The sequence below is a fragment of the Ailuropoda melanoleuca genome, chromosome 9, assembly GCF_002007445.2.
Source record: "Ailuropoda melanoleuca isolate Jingjing chromosome 9, ASM200744v2, whole genome shotgun sequence".
NCBI lineage: Eukaryota > Metazoa > Chordata > Mammalia > Carnivora > Ursidae > Ailuropoda > Ailuropoda melanoleuca.
The window spans coordinates 9,261,343-9,276,784 of NC_048226.1; the positions used below are offsets into that span (position 1 = coordinate 9,261,343).

Consider the following 15,442-nt stretch of genomic DNA (forward strand, 5'->3'; position numbering starts at 1 on the left):
ACTTCATGTGCCTTCAATCCATCAAAGCCCGGGAGGATGCTTAGGTAATCAGAATAGTTCTGAGATACACGCAGCATGAGAGCGTCTGATGTATCTTGGCCCCCAAGGCAGGGAGCCGGGGAGACGGCCCTTGAACACACACTCTCGAACACCTGCCCCTCCTGCCACTGGACCGGGAGCCTGTGTCCCACACTCTGTGTATCCCCCACCCTGCGTAGCGCTGCGCGTGTAACTGCTGGTGTGAACACGGAAAATCATTCCCTAAAATCCGTGCTTGGTGTCTGGGGTGGCCTCCCTGCAGGTAGAAAGGGCAGAGGGACCCACATGGTGAAGACCTCTGAGCAAGGAGCCCAGCCCCTGGTCACTGATCCAGGGAACTGATTGATGTTCAGTGAGCACTTGTCCTGATGGGGACTCTAGGTGGCCAGTGGCAGAAACCCCTGTCAGACAAAAAGGAAGGGGAGAAGCAGCCCGGCTTCAAGCTCCGCAGGGACAAGGGGCCCCGCTGTGCCTGGTCTGTGCAGCTCCCGTCTTGGGCAGCGTGGCCACCATCCAGTCTGGCCCCTGTCTCGCTTCAGTCCTGTCTGCACCTGCTTTGTTCCCTGCAGTTCCAGTAAACACCACAGACTAGAGTCTCCTTGACCCATCGCAGTGGCTAGGAGGACAGCACACCGATCGGCCAGGCTGGGGGCACATTCAGGCAGCCCCAGGGCTCAAGGATGGGCCGCTTCGACCAGCCAGGCCGGAATGTCCAGCCTCGGGTCCTGCATCCGAACCATCTGGAGCAGAGGAGGGTGGTTCTGACAGCAGTCAGGGCGTCCATGCTGACGGGAGACAGTGAGTGTGGCCCACACACGTCCACTTTTGCGGCCCCCCTGATAGCCTTCACCATCCTGGCCTCCATCTTCTGTGCGTCTGCAAAGCAGCTGAACGAACTTTCTAGAAGACGTCAAGTGGAGTGAGTTTCGTGCCTGATACGCGTCTCCAGTCTTCGTCATAAGCAAAGGCAGGGACCAGTGGCTTCATTCAGTCAAATCGAATGGCTGCTCTGTGCCAGGTCCCACTGCATGTTGGGGTCACATCGGTTAGCTCCACACATGGTCCCCACCTTCAGCAGGTTGGGGAGGCGGGACAAACACATAATGTTACGTAGCAGTGGGTGCTGTGGGGAGGGCAGAAGTGAGTGAGGGGTGGAAAGGAGGTGATCTCCACAAGGTGGTCAGGTCGCTCTCTGAGGAGGTGACAGAACGAGCCATGCAGAACAAAAGTGAAAGAAAAGGGAGCCTTCCAGCCAGAGGAGCCAGTGTGTGAAAAGGTCCTGAGGCCTGGTAAGCGGTCCAGTGTGGCCTGAGGGGGTAAGCAGGATGGGAGTTGGCAGGATGTGAGGCCCAAAGGCAGCCAGTGAGGAAGGGTCAACTCATGTGGGGCCTGGCTGCCATGGTGACAACTTGACATGATTTCACCAAGGGTGCTGGGACACCTGGTGACGGGGGTGACGGGATCCAGGTGATACTTCTGGATCCATCTGGTGTCTGGAGCAGAACCGGGTGGGGGGTTTCCACTCGTCCAGGGGAGGGACAGAGGCGGCAAGGAGGGTCAGGCTCTGGACATTTAAGAGGCACAGCCACAGGTCTTGCTGAGGGCTGGGTGTTGCTGCTGGGGAGGGATGCGGGGGCCTGGAGATCGGCCTGAGGAAGGCGCATGTTGGTGCCCTTGCCCGTTTTCCTGGGCTGGGGGCAGCAGGTTCAGAGAAAGTGCGGCGTGCTCTCCTGGACAGGTTACGGTGGAGGTGACCAGCTTCCAGATGTTCTGTGGTTGAGGTGAGGAGCCTGCCATGGGACATGTAGCACCCGGCGCCCCCAGCTCCGAGGCCTGTCCTCCTGTGCCGGCCAGCCCCGACCTGTGGGCCCAGCCGGAGATCTGAAGCTCTTGTGATTCCCTTCCCGTGTCTGGGCCTCAGCGTCCTCGTCTGTAAACTGGGGTAACGAGACCCTCCACCTCCTGGAGTCATGATGCTTCTGGGAGGTGATCACCTCGCCTCAGGGGCCGGGGCAAGTCCATGCATGCCTGATGGCTGCTGTCACCAGAAGATTGGCTCAGAACAGGCATTGCCCAAAAGGAGGTGGGACAGTCTGAGGAAACAACCAGGCAGGTCCCTCTGCCCTCGGCACGGAGGTGCCCAGACAGGCAGCTCTCTGGGGGTGGGAACCTGCTTGGGTGTGTGTGCCCACAGCTCTTCGCCTGTGCCGGGGATTTACGTCAGTGGGCAGGCATCTTTGTGCTGAGCAAGACATCAGTCAGCTCGGAGCCCTGGGCTGCTCACTCAGCATTGGCCTTGGAGAGGTCACCGCTTGACCTCATTCTCAGGGTGGACGCCCCTGCTCTGCTTGGGTTTGCCCTGCTTTTTGATGCTCTCTCATTCTTTGAGTCTGCTTTGTCCCGCCCTTAGCCCCCTCCGTAGGGAGTCTCCACCCCGTTCCCTGAATCGGAGACCTTGGAGCCATCCCCCCAGCTTGGTGCATGGGTCAAAGGCCATAGGTCCTCTGGAGCCCAGGCACAGCGGGGCCGGGGTGGATGGAGTCATTCGATGAATGGCCACATTTGGGAAAGTGTCTGTAAGCAAGTATTGGGGAAACGTGTTGCAATGTCTGGATTTCGGATCTGGGGCGAGTACGGAGCTGCCAGTAAAGCCTCTGTGGGCTTTGCCACTGGAGCTTCTCGATCTCTGGGCCTCCTGGTCCCAGGACCAGGCTCAGAGGTCATGTTCTGTAAATAACTGCCAGCCACTGCGTAACTCTGAGGTCCCAGCAGGACAGGGACTTTGTTTCACAGAAGAGAAAATGAGGGGTTGGGGGAGAGGTGCCCCAGGGTGGTGGTTGAGCGGGGACCACCTGGTCCAGCCTGGACCTGGGCCCAACTCTCTTACCCTCGCGCCGGCTGCCCCTCCCACCCCCGTGGGCTAACCTCATAACCCTGGTGGCCTGCATTGGCAGGTGTGCACAGAGTGTCCCTAGCGGGTCACCTGCCTGGAGCTTGGGGGCCAGGTGAGCAGGGCCAGATGCAGCCCCTGTGCCTTTCCTGCCCGGGCCTGGGATCAGGGGCCTTGCCCAGGCAGCTCAGATCACGTCAGTTTGTGGTTTCTCTGGTTCTTTGCCAAGGGAGGAGTGAGGGAGAGAGACAGCAAAGCACTTGGACTCGAATTTACAATCTCACTGAAGCATGAAATCGCTTCCTTCCTTTAGCAGATTATTACTTAAGCAGAAAACTGACTTGGAGTGGGGGTTGGGGGAGTTATCCTCTTTTGAAAATTAAAAAGGAAAAGGAAGAGGTTTGGGGTTTTTTGAGGGGGGCTCGTTACCACCAGGAAGAATGTAGCAGGCTTTGGGGGGTCAGGATGCTCAGCAGAGCAGACCTCTGAGCCCCGAGTCCTGGCCTGGCAGAGAAGGGCACGGGGGTAGGCAGGTGAGGTGCTTGCTGTGGCCCGAGATCCTGGAGTCGCCTGTAGGGACTAAGGAGGCTCCTTTGATGGCGGGTTTTCCCATTGCTTTGGCTGGGGAAATCTGGACTGCTTTAGTGGTCCACATGTCTTACTGTCACCAGGAGTTCCTTGTGGCTCTTTTGTTTGGGACCTAAGCACGGGGCAGGTGTCTTGCAGGTGAGCGCTCACTGGCCAGCCAGCTTTGCCTCCAGACCCTTGCTCATCCCTGCTGGGTCAGGAGGCCTCGGATGACCCTGGATTGGAGAACGTATCTACACTGAGCCCGTGGGCTATAGTGGCAGCTCCTGGGCATTTTCCGAGGGCAGGGGAGGTGAGGAACTTGGGCCAGTGCTGCTTGGAGCCCAGTGCTGCTTGGAGCCCAGCGCAGGACAGGTCCCACTGGGAGCCTGGGGGAGGGTGTGAGGCTCTGCTTGGGGTCTGTGGCTCCTTGGGCTCATTGTGTGTCCAGTCTGCCACAGAAAACCCTGAAAGAATTCGTCTCCTTGGGCCCATGGGGGTAGAAACTGGGCTTGGATCTGGACAGCCCACGTGGGAATCCCGGCTCCAGCACTTTGGGGCAGCCACTTTGCTTCTCTGGGCCTTGGCTTCGCCAGCTGTTCAATCCGGCCAGTGTCTCCAGAGGACAGCCTGAGAATGGGATGTGGCCCAGAGCACATGCTGCATAGCCCTGCTCTGACCTGAAGTCTGCCTGGTGGCCCGAGGCCACCATATACGTGTTCCCTTGACCATGGGAGGCAGCCGCAGCTCAGACTCACCCCGAGGTGGCTCATTTCCAGGCCAAAGACGTTTGGTTCCAAAGCTGGTCTGAAATAAAAAGAATCAGTTTCGGAAGGGCAGCTACTACCCCCCCCCACGGTCCCTAGACACGTGGCGGGGGTGGGGAGGTTGAGGGGGCAGAGCTGAGAGAGGAGGGGCGGGGCTGAAGGGTGAGCCACCGTGGGGCCACCCACGCCAGGAGCCAGGGCCCGGCCCCTCTCACCTGTGGCCTTGTCCCCCGGCAGGTTGGCTCAGCATGTCGGTCAGCGTCCACGAGACCAGGAAGTCACGGAGCAGCACGGGCTCCATGAACATCACCCTCTTCCACAAAGCCTCCCACCCCGACTGCGTGCTGGCCCACCTCAACACGCTGCGCAAACACTGCATGTTCACGGACGTCACGCTCTGGGCCGGCGACCGTGCCTTCCCCTGCCACCGCGCCGTGCTGGCCGCGTCCAGCCGGTACTTCGAGGCCATGTTCAGCCACGGCCTGCGGGAGAGCCGGGACGACATGGTCAACTTCCAGGATAACCTGCACCCCGAGGTGTTGGAGCTGCTGCTGGACTTTGCCTACTCGTCCCGCATCGTCATCAACGAGGAGAACGCCGAGTCGCTGCTGGAGGCCGGCGACATGCTGCAGTTCCACGACGTGCGGGACGCCGCCGCCGAGTTCCTGGAGAAGAACCTCTTCCCCTCCAACTGCCTGGGCATGATGCTGCTGTCGGACGCGCACCAGTGCCGCCGGCTGTACGAGTTCTCCTGGCGCATGTGCCTGGTGCACTTCGAGACCGTGCGGCAGAGCGAGGACTTCAACAGCCTGTCCAAGGACACCCTGCTGGACCTCATCTCCAGTGACGAGCTGGAGACGGAGGACGAGCGTGTGGTCTTCGAGGCCATCCTCCAGTGGGTGAAGCACGACCTGGAGCAGAGGAAGACCCACCTGCCCGAGCTCCTCCGGAGCGTGCGGCTGGCCCTGCTGCCGGCAGACTGCCTGAAGGAGGCCGTCTCCGGCGAGGCCCTCCTCATGGCCGACGAGCGCACCAGGCTCATCATAGACGAGGCGCTGCGTTGCAAGACCAAGATCCTGCAGAACGACGGGGTGGTCACCAGCCCCTGCGCCCGGCCGCGCAAGGCAGGCCACACGCTGCTGATCCTGGGGGGCCAGACCTTCATGTGCGACAAGATCTACCAAGTGGACCACAAGGCCAAGGAGATCATCCCCAAGGCGGACCTGCCCAGCCCCCGGAAGGAGTTTAGCGCCTCGGCAATTGGCTGCAAGGTCTACGTGACCGGGGGCCGGGGCTCCGAGAACGGGGTCTCCAAGGACGTGTGGGTGTATGACACCGTCCACGAGGAGTGGTCCAAGGCGGCGCCCATGCTGATCGCCCGCTTTGGTCACGGTTCCGCTGAGCTGGAGAACTGCCTCTATGTGGTCGGGGGACACACGTCCCTGGCGGGCGTCTTCCCCGCCTCCCCTTCTGTCTCCCTGAAGCAGGTGGAGAAGTACGACCCCGGGGCTAACAAGTGGACAATGGTGGCCCCGCTGAGGGACGGCGTCAGCAATGCCGCAGTGGTGAGCGCCAAGCTGAAGCTCTTTGTTTTCGGAGGGACCAGCATCCACCGAGACATGGTGTCCAAAGTCCAGTGCTACGACCCCGCGGAAAACCGGTGGACCATCAAGGCGGAGTGCCCCCAGCCTTGGCGGTACACGGCAGCCGCCGTCCTGGGCAGCCAGATCTTCATCATGGGAGGTGACACGGAGTTCACGGCCGCCTCGGCCTACCGCTTCGACTGTGAGACCAACCAGTGGACGCGGATCGGGGACATGACCGCCAAACGCATGTCCTGCCACGCCCTGGCCTCGGGCAACAAGCTCTATGTGGTGGGGGGCTACTTCGGGACGCAGAGGTGTAAGACCCTGGACTGCTATGACCCCACTTCGGACACGTGGAACTGCATCACCACCGTGCCCTACTCGCTCATCCCCACTGCCTTTGTCAGCACCTGGAAGCACCTGCCCTCGTGAGGAGTGCCTACAGAGCCCAGCCAGGTGAGTCCCCAGCAGCCCGGGCCCGTTCCCACTCTGGCCACAGTCACTATCCTCCAGGGAGGCCTGGAGGGGGCAGCCGGTGGCTGGGTGCTCTCGGACCCTTTTCCAAGCTGAAGATAAAGCCTAGCTCTGCCCCTTACTTGCAGTTGACCTTGAGCAAAGCAGGTAAGCCTCTGCTAACTGGGAACAAGCACCTGAGCGGCGCGGTGCATCCCAGATGCACATCAGCGTCCCTGAGGTCCTCTGACAGCACTATGTGGACGTTAGGCCAGCCGGCCGAGTCTAAGAGCAGTCTGCCCACGAGAGCACCCTCATGTCGGACGCAGCCGACCTGTTGGGGCTTCCCCAGACTGCTCTCAGATGCGAGCATTCTCTGGAATGCCTCACAGAGGGCCGTGCAGGCCGTTACGGTCACAGTCATGATCTATTACAGGAAGGAATACAGGTTAAGATCAGCCGAGTACAGGAGACAGAGCCCTCTGCGCGTGCAGTCTGGACAGCGTTCTTGTGCCTCCGTCAGTGAGAGACAGACGCACGGAATATTGTCCACCGGGGACGCTCACACGCGCCCTGGTGTCCAGAGTTTTCCCCGGGGCCCCATCACGTAGGCTCAGTGGATTGCCTGCGGTTCCTCTCCCACTCCAGGTCAGCTGGTACAGCCTGACCCAGAGCCCCTCCCCTAAGTCACACGGATGTGCCTACCCCCACCCAACAAGGACGGTCTGTTGGGTAGGACTGATCATCTCCCAGAAGCCAAGGGCAGAGGCCAAACTTCCTTTACGACCCGAGGCTAAGGCCACACCCCAGACCAGGTGAGTGCCCTGTGCATCCGGCTTGCGAACGGGGCCCCAGGGTCCCATGAGAAACAGGGACTATGGATGGGAGTGCTCAAGGGGCGCGGGGTGTGCTGGAGCCGTGGGGCAGGCACCCTGTGGAGGCAGCGGGGTGCTGCTCCCGTCCCGCAAGGTGGCGAGTGGCCTTCCTCAGAGCGGGCATCCTGATGAGCCGGGCAGGGACTGCTGCGCAGGACTGCCCACATAACCACTCCTGCTCTTTGTTCTTGGGGCCGTTATGGTGTGCGGTGCTTACCCAGAAGGGGAAGGGGACAGTGGATACAGGAAGCTAAGGGACACCGGCAGGTGCTCTTTGGGGTGATGGAGGGATGGGGAGACACGGGAGGAATTTGCCCAAGGCCTGAGGGCAGGTGCAGTCAGGTGGAGGGGAAGACCGGCTTATCCAGACAGGCCTCTTCGAAAGGTGTGGTGGGGTCTCTCCTGCAGCCCTTCTGGGGCAGGAACAGCACCAGAGCTGCGATTGGATTAGGGTGTCCTGAGCCACGCGGCAGGGAGCTCAGGAGGAGGGGCTGGAGAGGGGTAGGGGATTCGTCAGCACCAGGGAAGGGTTTGTGTTCTGGTCCCACCCTCCTTGGTCAGGCTGTGGGGAAGCCAGGCTGTGTGTCCCAACCCTTAGCCCTCCTCCTAGGCCCCTCACCCCTGGGGCAGGGACACCAGATCCTCAGCCCTTCGGACTGAGTTCTGGGGATCCCGGGGGCGGTGGGGGAGGGTGGGAGGCAGGGAGGCATGCGCCCCAGGGGCTCTGAGAAGCTGGGGCATGGAGAGCTAGAGATTCCAGGCTCTGTCTCCTGCACAAGAGGCCGTGCAGGCTAGCCTTCCCACCCCGGAGGGCTGGTGACCAGCCACAGCTCGGAGAAACCGGCCCCCTTCAGTTCAGTTCACAGACACCCCCTCAGGAGCCAGCCTGGGCTGAAAACCTGATTCCCTCCCTGACATGTTGGCTCCTGGGACTGTCCCTCCAGGCAAGCACGTGCTCAGGCCAGGAGATCAGGTCGGCTGGGCCTTCAAGGCCCCGACGGGGAGGCCACCCCGGCCTCATCCCCTCCTACATCTGGTGTTTGGGCTCCTAAAGGCCAATCTAGATAGGAGGGAGCTTTGTTCTCTTGTGAGATTGCCCTGTTTTGTTTTAATCTTCTCTCTCCCTCTTTGGGAGAAAAATCTGAGTAGCCTAAGTTGTTGGTCCCCTAGGACGCTAGCTTTAAGAGACTAGGGCATCTCCTCACGGCCTCCCTGTTCTTGCACTCGGGGTGGTCACCTGTGGGGCCTGAGGGCTCCTCCCGCTGGCGCGTGCCCCTCCCCATGACCCTGGACAGCAGTTCAACCCCACGTGGGAGGGGTGAGGGCAGGCCAGTGGACCCTGTGAGCCCTGTATTTTTCCAGGAATTTCCCCCCATTCCAGGGACGGAGAGGAGAAGCACTCATCACTCTTTGGTTCTGGCTCTCACTGCTTGACCCTGGTTATATAACTCCCCTAAGCTCAGTGTTGCTATCTCGAATACAGGATTAAAAACTGTGTTACCCCTAGTGCTTGCATAGGTCAAGTGAGGGGGTGGGTTCAGAGTCCATTTTTATACTAGTTGGCGACATGGATGGTGGCGGTAATGGCTTCAGGATGCTTTGGGCGGTGGGGGCCTCTCCACATCCCTGGGCCAGCCCCTCCTTCTAGAAGGGTCCATTGCCCACAGTTAGGAGGCACATGGGGTATGTCCATCTGAGTGCTGCCAGGGCCTTGTCCCTCCAGCCTGGCCCCGTCTGTGGTGGGGGTGCTGTTGTCAGCCCCGTTTCTGGGAGGACGAAGCAGGTGCAAAGAGGCTAGTTGCACAAGACGGAGCCAGTCCCACATCCCACTGGAAAGCCATGCGTGGGCCCTGCCGGCCCAGAGCTATGCCTGCACGTGAGTGTGTAAACATCCCCAGGCCGCAGGTTTCCCGAGCTCCTGTGCCAGCACCGTCCGCAGCAGAGACGGAGGGTCCTTCAGCTCTTGCTCTGCACCCAGCCATTTCCTTCTCCCTGCCGTCCTTCCGCCTGAGAAACCGCTGCTCCCGTGGCTCCGTCCCGCAGGTTGACCCAGGGTTGTTCCCATGCTCTGCACAGCCCTGCTTCCCTCCAGCTTTGCCTGCCCGGGACGACTTGGAGTTCTCCAGATGTCTTCAAAGGCCAGGGTGTAAACGCGGCTCTCTGGGGATGGGCCCGTGACACAGCACCGGGCAGGAAGCTGGTGCCCCGGGTGTGCCTGGCCCTCCCTTTTCTCCCCAGGAAATGGGGCTGCGGCGGCGGGCAGGTAACCCTCCTGTGTGGCTGCTTGGGCGGCCACCACAGTGCTGCAGGGGGCTGGAGGAGTGGCCCTGAGTTGGGGGCTGCAGGTGGAAGGGGTGGGAGGGGGGCTGGGACAGCAGCAGTATGGGGGTGGAGCCGTGGCACCCGAGCGAGGCGCAAGAGGAGCCCAGGCCAAGCACCCTCCGCGAGGATGGAGGGCAGGAAGAGCGGAGGTGTGCGTGCCGGCTGCCTCCCCTTCCACCTGCCGTGGGCACCCACAGTGGACTGTGGCGCTTTCCACGGAGGCTGACTGCCAGCTGGGAATCCCCGGCCCCGTGCCGGGGCCAGAGGATGGGATCCGTATCCCCAGGTTCACCTCCCTGTGCCTGCTGTCCCAGACCCTCCCGCAGGCAGCAGGGTAGGGCCCGGCACAGGGACCTTCCTGCCTCTGTGCCTGGAGCACCCCTCCGTCCCCTGGCCCCTTGGTCCAGCCTGGGAGACTCCGACTTCAGGAGCCAGCCAGCCGAGGTCTTCTGCACTCTGCACCCCCCAGCGTCACCCCAGCTGACGTCCCCATGGTTGTCCCCCAGCACTTCGTTTCCCCACCTTGGCCCCCAGCCTTGAGCTCTTGGTGGGTCCCTGCGTCTACAGCGAGCGCACTAGTCGTGATCGCACTGACCCCCCAGAACCAGTTGCCCCTTGGTGCCGCTGTCGCAAAGGTGGCCGCTGAGGTGGGTAGGTCATTGGCATCACATGAACAGCTAAGAGGGGTTGGAGCAGGGTTGGAGCCCCAGACACGCCCCACGCCTGCAGGCGTCTGAAGCCAGTGCCGGGTCTCCTCCCGTCTGCACCCTGGCACCGAGCACGGGACCGGCACGGGCAGCCACCCAGAGGTAGGGCTGATCACTGTGTTGGAAGCTTCATGCCAGCAGGAGCTCCAAGACCAGCCCCTGAGCCCCAGTGTCACAGCCAGACCCACATATCTGGGGGAACAGCAGCCAGCGGCAGCTGGGAGGCCCCTGGAGCTGGGTCGGTGGGTTACCCTGGGTTACCCGCAAAGTGTAGACTAGCCATGAATGTTCTTTTCTTTTTTTCTCTCCCACGAGTCCCCCTGCCCCCATCAAGCCCTTTAAAGACACAGAGCTCTCGTCTCTCTTCCCCTGACCGCCCCCCCCCAGCATGCCAGGCAAGCGTCCAGGCCACCAGGAGCTCATCTCTCCACAGTCATTGTTGGGACCCAGCCACTTGGGGTGTGGGGGTGGAGGGGCCTCCAATTCCAGCTCTGGGAAAGGCTGAGCCCGTTTTTCCCCCGCAGGGCCCTGCAAGGGGCTCAGTCACTGACACAGGAGGGGCGACTTAGCTCATTCTCTCCTGCCTTAAAAGAAACTGCCACCGAGAGGAAATCCCAGAGCACAGACCCACATGGATGGGCCCGGTGTCATGAGAAAGGTGACCGGGGCGGGAGTTCAGTCCCCTTGAACACCCCAGGTCCGTCCATCCATCCGTGCACCCACAGTCTCGTGCTCGGTGGGATTCACCAGGGTTGGCCGCGTGCCAGGCCTGGGATCGGGTGCCGGCCGCCTTCCCTTGCTGCAGTCCTACGGGGCAGACCCCTCACCCACAACCCATAGGACCAGGAGAGCAGGAAGGGGTTGCCAGGGCCAGCTGCCCGTGGGCAGTGTGGGGTGACCACAGACCCCACACCACTCTGCAAGGAGGAGGGCTGTCCCGTCTCACAGATGAGGAGCCTAGGCCTCAGAGAAGCACTTGCCCAAAACTGGGGTGGCCCAAACCAGGACAGCTATGGGCTGAGCCTGAGGGCGGCTGTGTGAGCTGGGAGGGAGTTCAGGAGCCAGGATGTGGGCTCCCCAGTTTCTCTGCCGTCAGATGCCTTTAGGTGCTCTCTCTTCTTCAGCGACTCGGGACAGCCCAGAGGGACCACTCCCCAGGTCAGGGTCCCACAGCCCCTCACCCCGGGCATAGGTGACTATGAGGTTTGGTTTGGGGCAGCGGTGAGGCCTTGCCTCGGGGGGCACCCCTCGTCTGCCTAGTGTGGTGGGAGGGTGTGGAGCTGAGACGGGCCCCAGAGGTTTGCGTTGGCCACCGTAGAGCGTCCCGGGATGTTAGGGGCCTTGTGACCCAGCTTCTCATTGTGAGGGGCCTTCACCAACCCCAGTGAGGAAAATATGGCTGCCCTGCCTCGCATCTGGGAGCTGCTGACCCCCTGGGGACTTCCCGCCATGCTCAAGCCAACCTTCCAGAAGCCTTGGCAGGGAGGGAGCGAGGGGCATACCCCACTTGAAGGAAGAAAGTCCCGCAGATTCTAGTGCTGGCTTGAATTTTTAAATGTTACTTAAATACATGCAAACCTACAAGCAGCTCTAAGCCCTTACGTGTGGAGGTCTTGCACGGCAGACACAGACGCGCAGGGCAAATGTAACAAGGCGGGAACACCAAGAACGGCATCATCATTCAGTGACGTCCTGCAGAGATGGTCTTGTGTCTTTGCCTCTTGGCAGACACGCCAGTTTCCTGGAGCGCTCTGCCAGTCTGTGCCAAGGGCCCGCTTCTCTGTGCCTCCCCAGAGCCACCGGGAGATGCCTTCCGGCAGCTCAGCATGCTGGAATGACCGCCTCTGTGTCCCTTGGCACACACCTGCCTCCTGGGTTAGGGCCATCGCTGAGCCCATGGCACTTAGGTGCCAGCCTGAGTAAGTGTGCCACCCGGCGCTGAACGGGTGTGTGGGCGAGCCAGGAGCCTGGCAACCCCCTGGGCGAACTCCCAGCCCCCTCCCCACAGGACTCCGGAGAACCTCTTCTTACAGCGCTGCTCCCCCCCCCCACCGGGGTTCAGCTCCATGTGGAGACCGAGTGGACACCGCCCTCCCGGTTCTTTGTCCCCGTGGCTCCAGCCACGAGTGTCACCCCCTGACCCTGACACACGTCCACAGCCACATCTCCACATGGAGTCAGGCAGCACTATGCTGAGCTGTCACGGTGGGTCAGGCTTTAAAATCGACCACACTGGCCCCACCGGGTTGTCTCCGTTGCTTCAAGGACATTGTCCACGGAACCTCTCCTGTGCATAGACCACTCCATCCTGCTGCGAGGCTGAGATCCACCCGTCATCGTGCACAGGACATCAGGAAGCCCAGAGAGGGCCGACGCTGCACGGATGGAGAAGCCAGGCTGGAGTGTGAGCCCGGTGACCACAGGCCTGTGCTCTCCACCACTGTCTGCCCCCAGAGCCCGTCTCAGGGCCCCGTAGCGATCTGTGGGGGACCGCCCGCCTCCCTGCTTCTGACCACGTCCATGTCCGCCCTGTCTCCACCACACCGGCCTCATTTTAGATTTTCAGACGTGCCAGCTTCCCACCTCCTGGCCTTTGCACATGCCATTCCCCCTGCCTGCACCACTATCGCCCCCTCTAACAAACTCCTGTCCCTCCTCCCAGTCTCAGGTTAAATAGTACCACCTTCCCACACCCTCCACGAAAAAAAAAAGTCCTGATCCTTCTACTTTTTTATTTTTCATGTGTAGCACTTCTGTCAGCGTGTGATTACTGTAGGCAGTTACTAGAACAAGCGTCGTGTCTCCCACTGGGGGATGATCCAGGGGACGGTCGCTGTGTCTGTTTGCCCTCTTGTCTCCCCCACTCCGAGCGCAGCGCCTGCTGGGTTGCGGGGGCTCAGGGCATGTAGCTGGAGTGGCTGAAGGGACGGGTGGTTGCCACGTTCCAGGTGAGGTAACCAGGACTGAACTGCCCGGGGCTGCGCTGCTGGCAATGGAAGAGCCGCATTCTCAGGCCCGGGCCTTCTGCTCTCGGGGCCTGGCTTCCAGCCCCTTACGTGTGGCCTCCTGCTTCTCGCTTTGTTCCAGGTTAGGACAGAGCCATGTGGACACGACTCATGCTCTCTCTCCCTCCCTCTCTTTCCTTGCAGACTCTGCGTGTCTCTCCCCACCCCTGCGGCTGCAGCCCTCACTGTCCCAGAGTGGCCCTGACCCCGTCTGCCGCTGCAGGAAGCTCAGCCCGGCCCCGGAGCAGCCCTTGAGGTGGCTGGAAGCCGGCCCCATCGGCTCGGGGAGCAGCAGTCTCGGGGGCTGTTCTGAGCTTCAGATAAGAGGAGAGAAGCTGTCTCGAGTGCCCAGTGTGTCTGCCCAAGGCCTTTTCCGCTTTGCGGTGGTTTGTAGGGGAGAGGAAATTCCAGAGGCGCATGGACCGACCCCAGGACTCCCTCGGCCTCGGGGAGAAGACACATGTGCTGAGCATTGAGATTGCCTGTTTCAGCAAGTCCTGTTCAGAGGCCGGGAGGCCGGGCAGCGGGGAGCCCTGGGTGGGTTGGGGTGGGTGGTACTGGGCGGACTTCGGGTCACGTGGTGCCAACAGCACAGTCTTGGCCTCACCGCCTCCCTGTTGTGATTGTGATGTCAGCCAACAGAGGGTGTCCCGGGCCTCGGGGAAACGGGGTCCACCGGCGCTGAGAGCACAGGTTGCCCAGGAGGAAATCGAGGACACATTGTGTCAGGGGCAGAAACCCATCGGGTGACCTCAGTGGCACCCACAAGGCTTCATTAGCAAATGACACCAAGACCCCCAGCGTTAAAGAGGAAACCCTTGTGGGTCCCTCCCCAGAGTCAGGCCCGTCGTGCCCCGTCACAGCAGGACTTGGGGGCTGCCCATCTCCTCAGAGCCTGCCTCTCCTCAGAGCCCACCCCAAGAGGTGGCAGTGACCCATCTCCTAACAGGACCATACTGGCCCTCAGGATGTGGCCCTGCCCCCAAGCCTAGGAGCAGATAGGAGCTGGCGACCGCAGGGTTACCACAGGGCACCCACTCTAGATCCCGCCAGGCCTGGCCTCCTCAGCATGGAGGACCGCAGCAAGGCCCATGACCCCGGGCCCCCCACCAGCACCAGCTGGCCTCTGGGCCTTCCAGCTGGTCCACTTGCTTCCTGGGCTCCAAAAGGAAGAATGATCCCCAGGAGAACTGCCAATTCGTGGCTCATTTTGTCCACCTCCCAAGTCAGAGGGTCCCTCATCAGTGTATCCCCAATATCTGGGGTTCTGGAGGGGTCAGCTCACACCTAGTATTAGGGTTTGCAGCCCAGCCCTTGCCACCCCCTGGGCACTACTGGTGTGGGGGGGGTGGTCTGGGCCAAACTGGTGGCTTCCCTGGCCGCCTGCCAGCTGCCTGCCATTTGCTCGGTGCTGCTTGGCTGGTTTGGGACTGGGGCGCCTGAGTGGGCTGCATGGTTGATGGGGCCGCAACACAAACCAGTTGCTGTCTGCAATTTCGCCCTGACCCCTCGCAGGACCTCGGTGCCTCCGCTGGCCCTGGGGCGTCTCTTGGGGGGGTCCTCGTTGCTGGGTTTGCCCGCTCATGAGCACCAGCCATAGGCCATCGGCTGCCACTCGGGAAAAAGCTGGAAGCAGAGAGTGCATCTCCAGGTCCCCTTAGAGGCCACAGAGCTTCCATAGCAGAGGCTGGCCTCCTTGGCTCTGGGAGCACAGCCTCAGCCACCCAAAGCCCAGGGCTCTGGTCCCCAGAGATGGCTCGGCCGGGGCAGCGGGGACAGAGGAAGCTGCTCGCCCAGAGGCCTGGGCTCCCAGACGCCCGGGGTGGGACAGGCACACTTGTCACACAGCACCACGGGCCTGCAGTGGTGCTTCCCCCAAGAGTTGTCTTCCTTCTGTTTCTAACGTAATAAAATTGCTGAGAAAAGCCGGGCGTCCCTGGGGGGCTGGGGCCAGTCTTGGGACAGAAGGCGCGGGCAGGCTTGGATTCCGCCCCACCAGGGCCGAAGTCTGCCCCCTGGCGTCTGCCCCTCCGGTGAGTTGGGGGGCGGGGAGACCTCCTCCCCAAGGACCCTGGCACCCAGATGAGATGGCTTCCTTTCCTCAGACTGTCCCAGCAGTGAAGCCTTTGAACTGCCCCTTGCCCCTCGTAGAATCCAGGCTGCTTTCCTGGAAAGCCCCTGCAGGGCCAACTCCGAGTTCAGAGCGCTGCTCTGTGCGGAGCCCAGCTGAC

General features: G+C 61.6%; 1 protein-coding gene across 8 annotated transcripts in view; it reads left to right on the forward strand.

Annotated features, from left to right (window-relative positions):
• Positions 1 to 15,138, forward strand: part of KLHL25 (kelch like family member 25) — a 34,313-nt gene extending 19,175 nt beyond the window's left edge. Inside the window, exons 1-5 of one of the 8 annotated variants that reach the window (XR_004627691.1) lie at positions 4,466 to 6,305; positions 6,739 to 6,950; positions 7,039 to 7,117; positions 9,076 to 9,440; positions 13,356 to 15,138. Coding sequence is in view for 3 of the 8 variants with exons in the window: in XM_034667896.1 (XP_034523787.1) it covers positions 4,512 to 6,281 (1,770 nt within the window). In the remaining 5 variants the exon portion in view is untranslated. Of the gene's footprint in view, positions 1 to 535; positions 959 to 3,533; positions 3,656 to 4,465; positions 6,306 to 6,738; positions 7,118 to 9,075; positions 9,441 to 13,355 lie in introns of those variants that run through there. The other 7 variants (XR_004627690.1, XR_004627688.1, XR_004627689.1 and 4 more) reach the window with 7 other exon arrangements.
• The last annotated feature ends 304 nt before the right edge of the window (positions 15,139 to 15,442 follow it).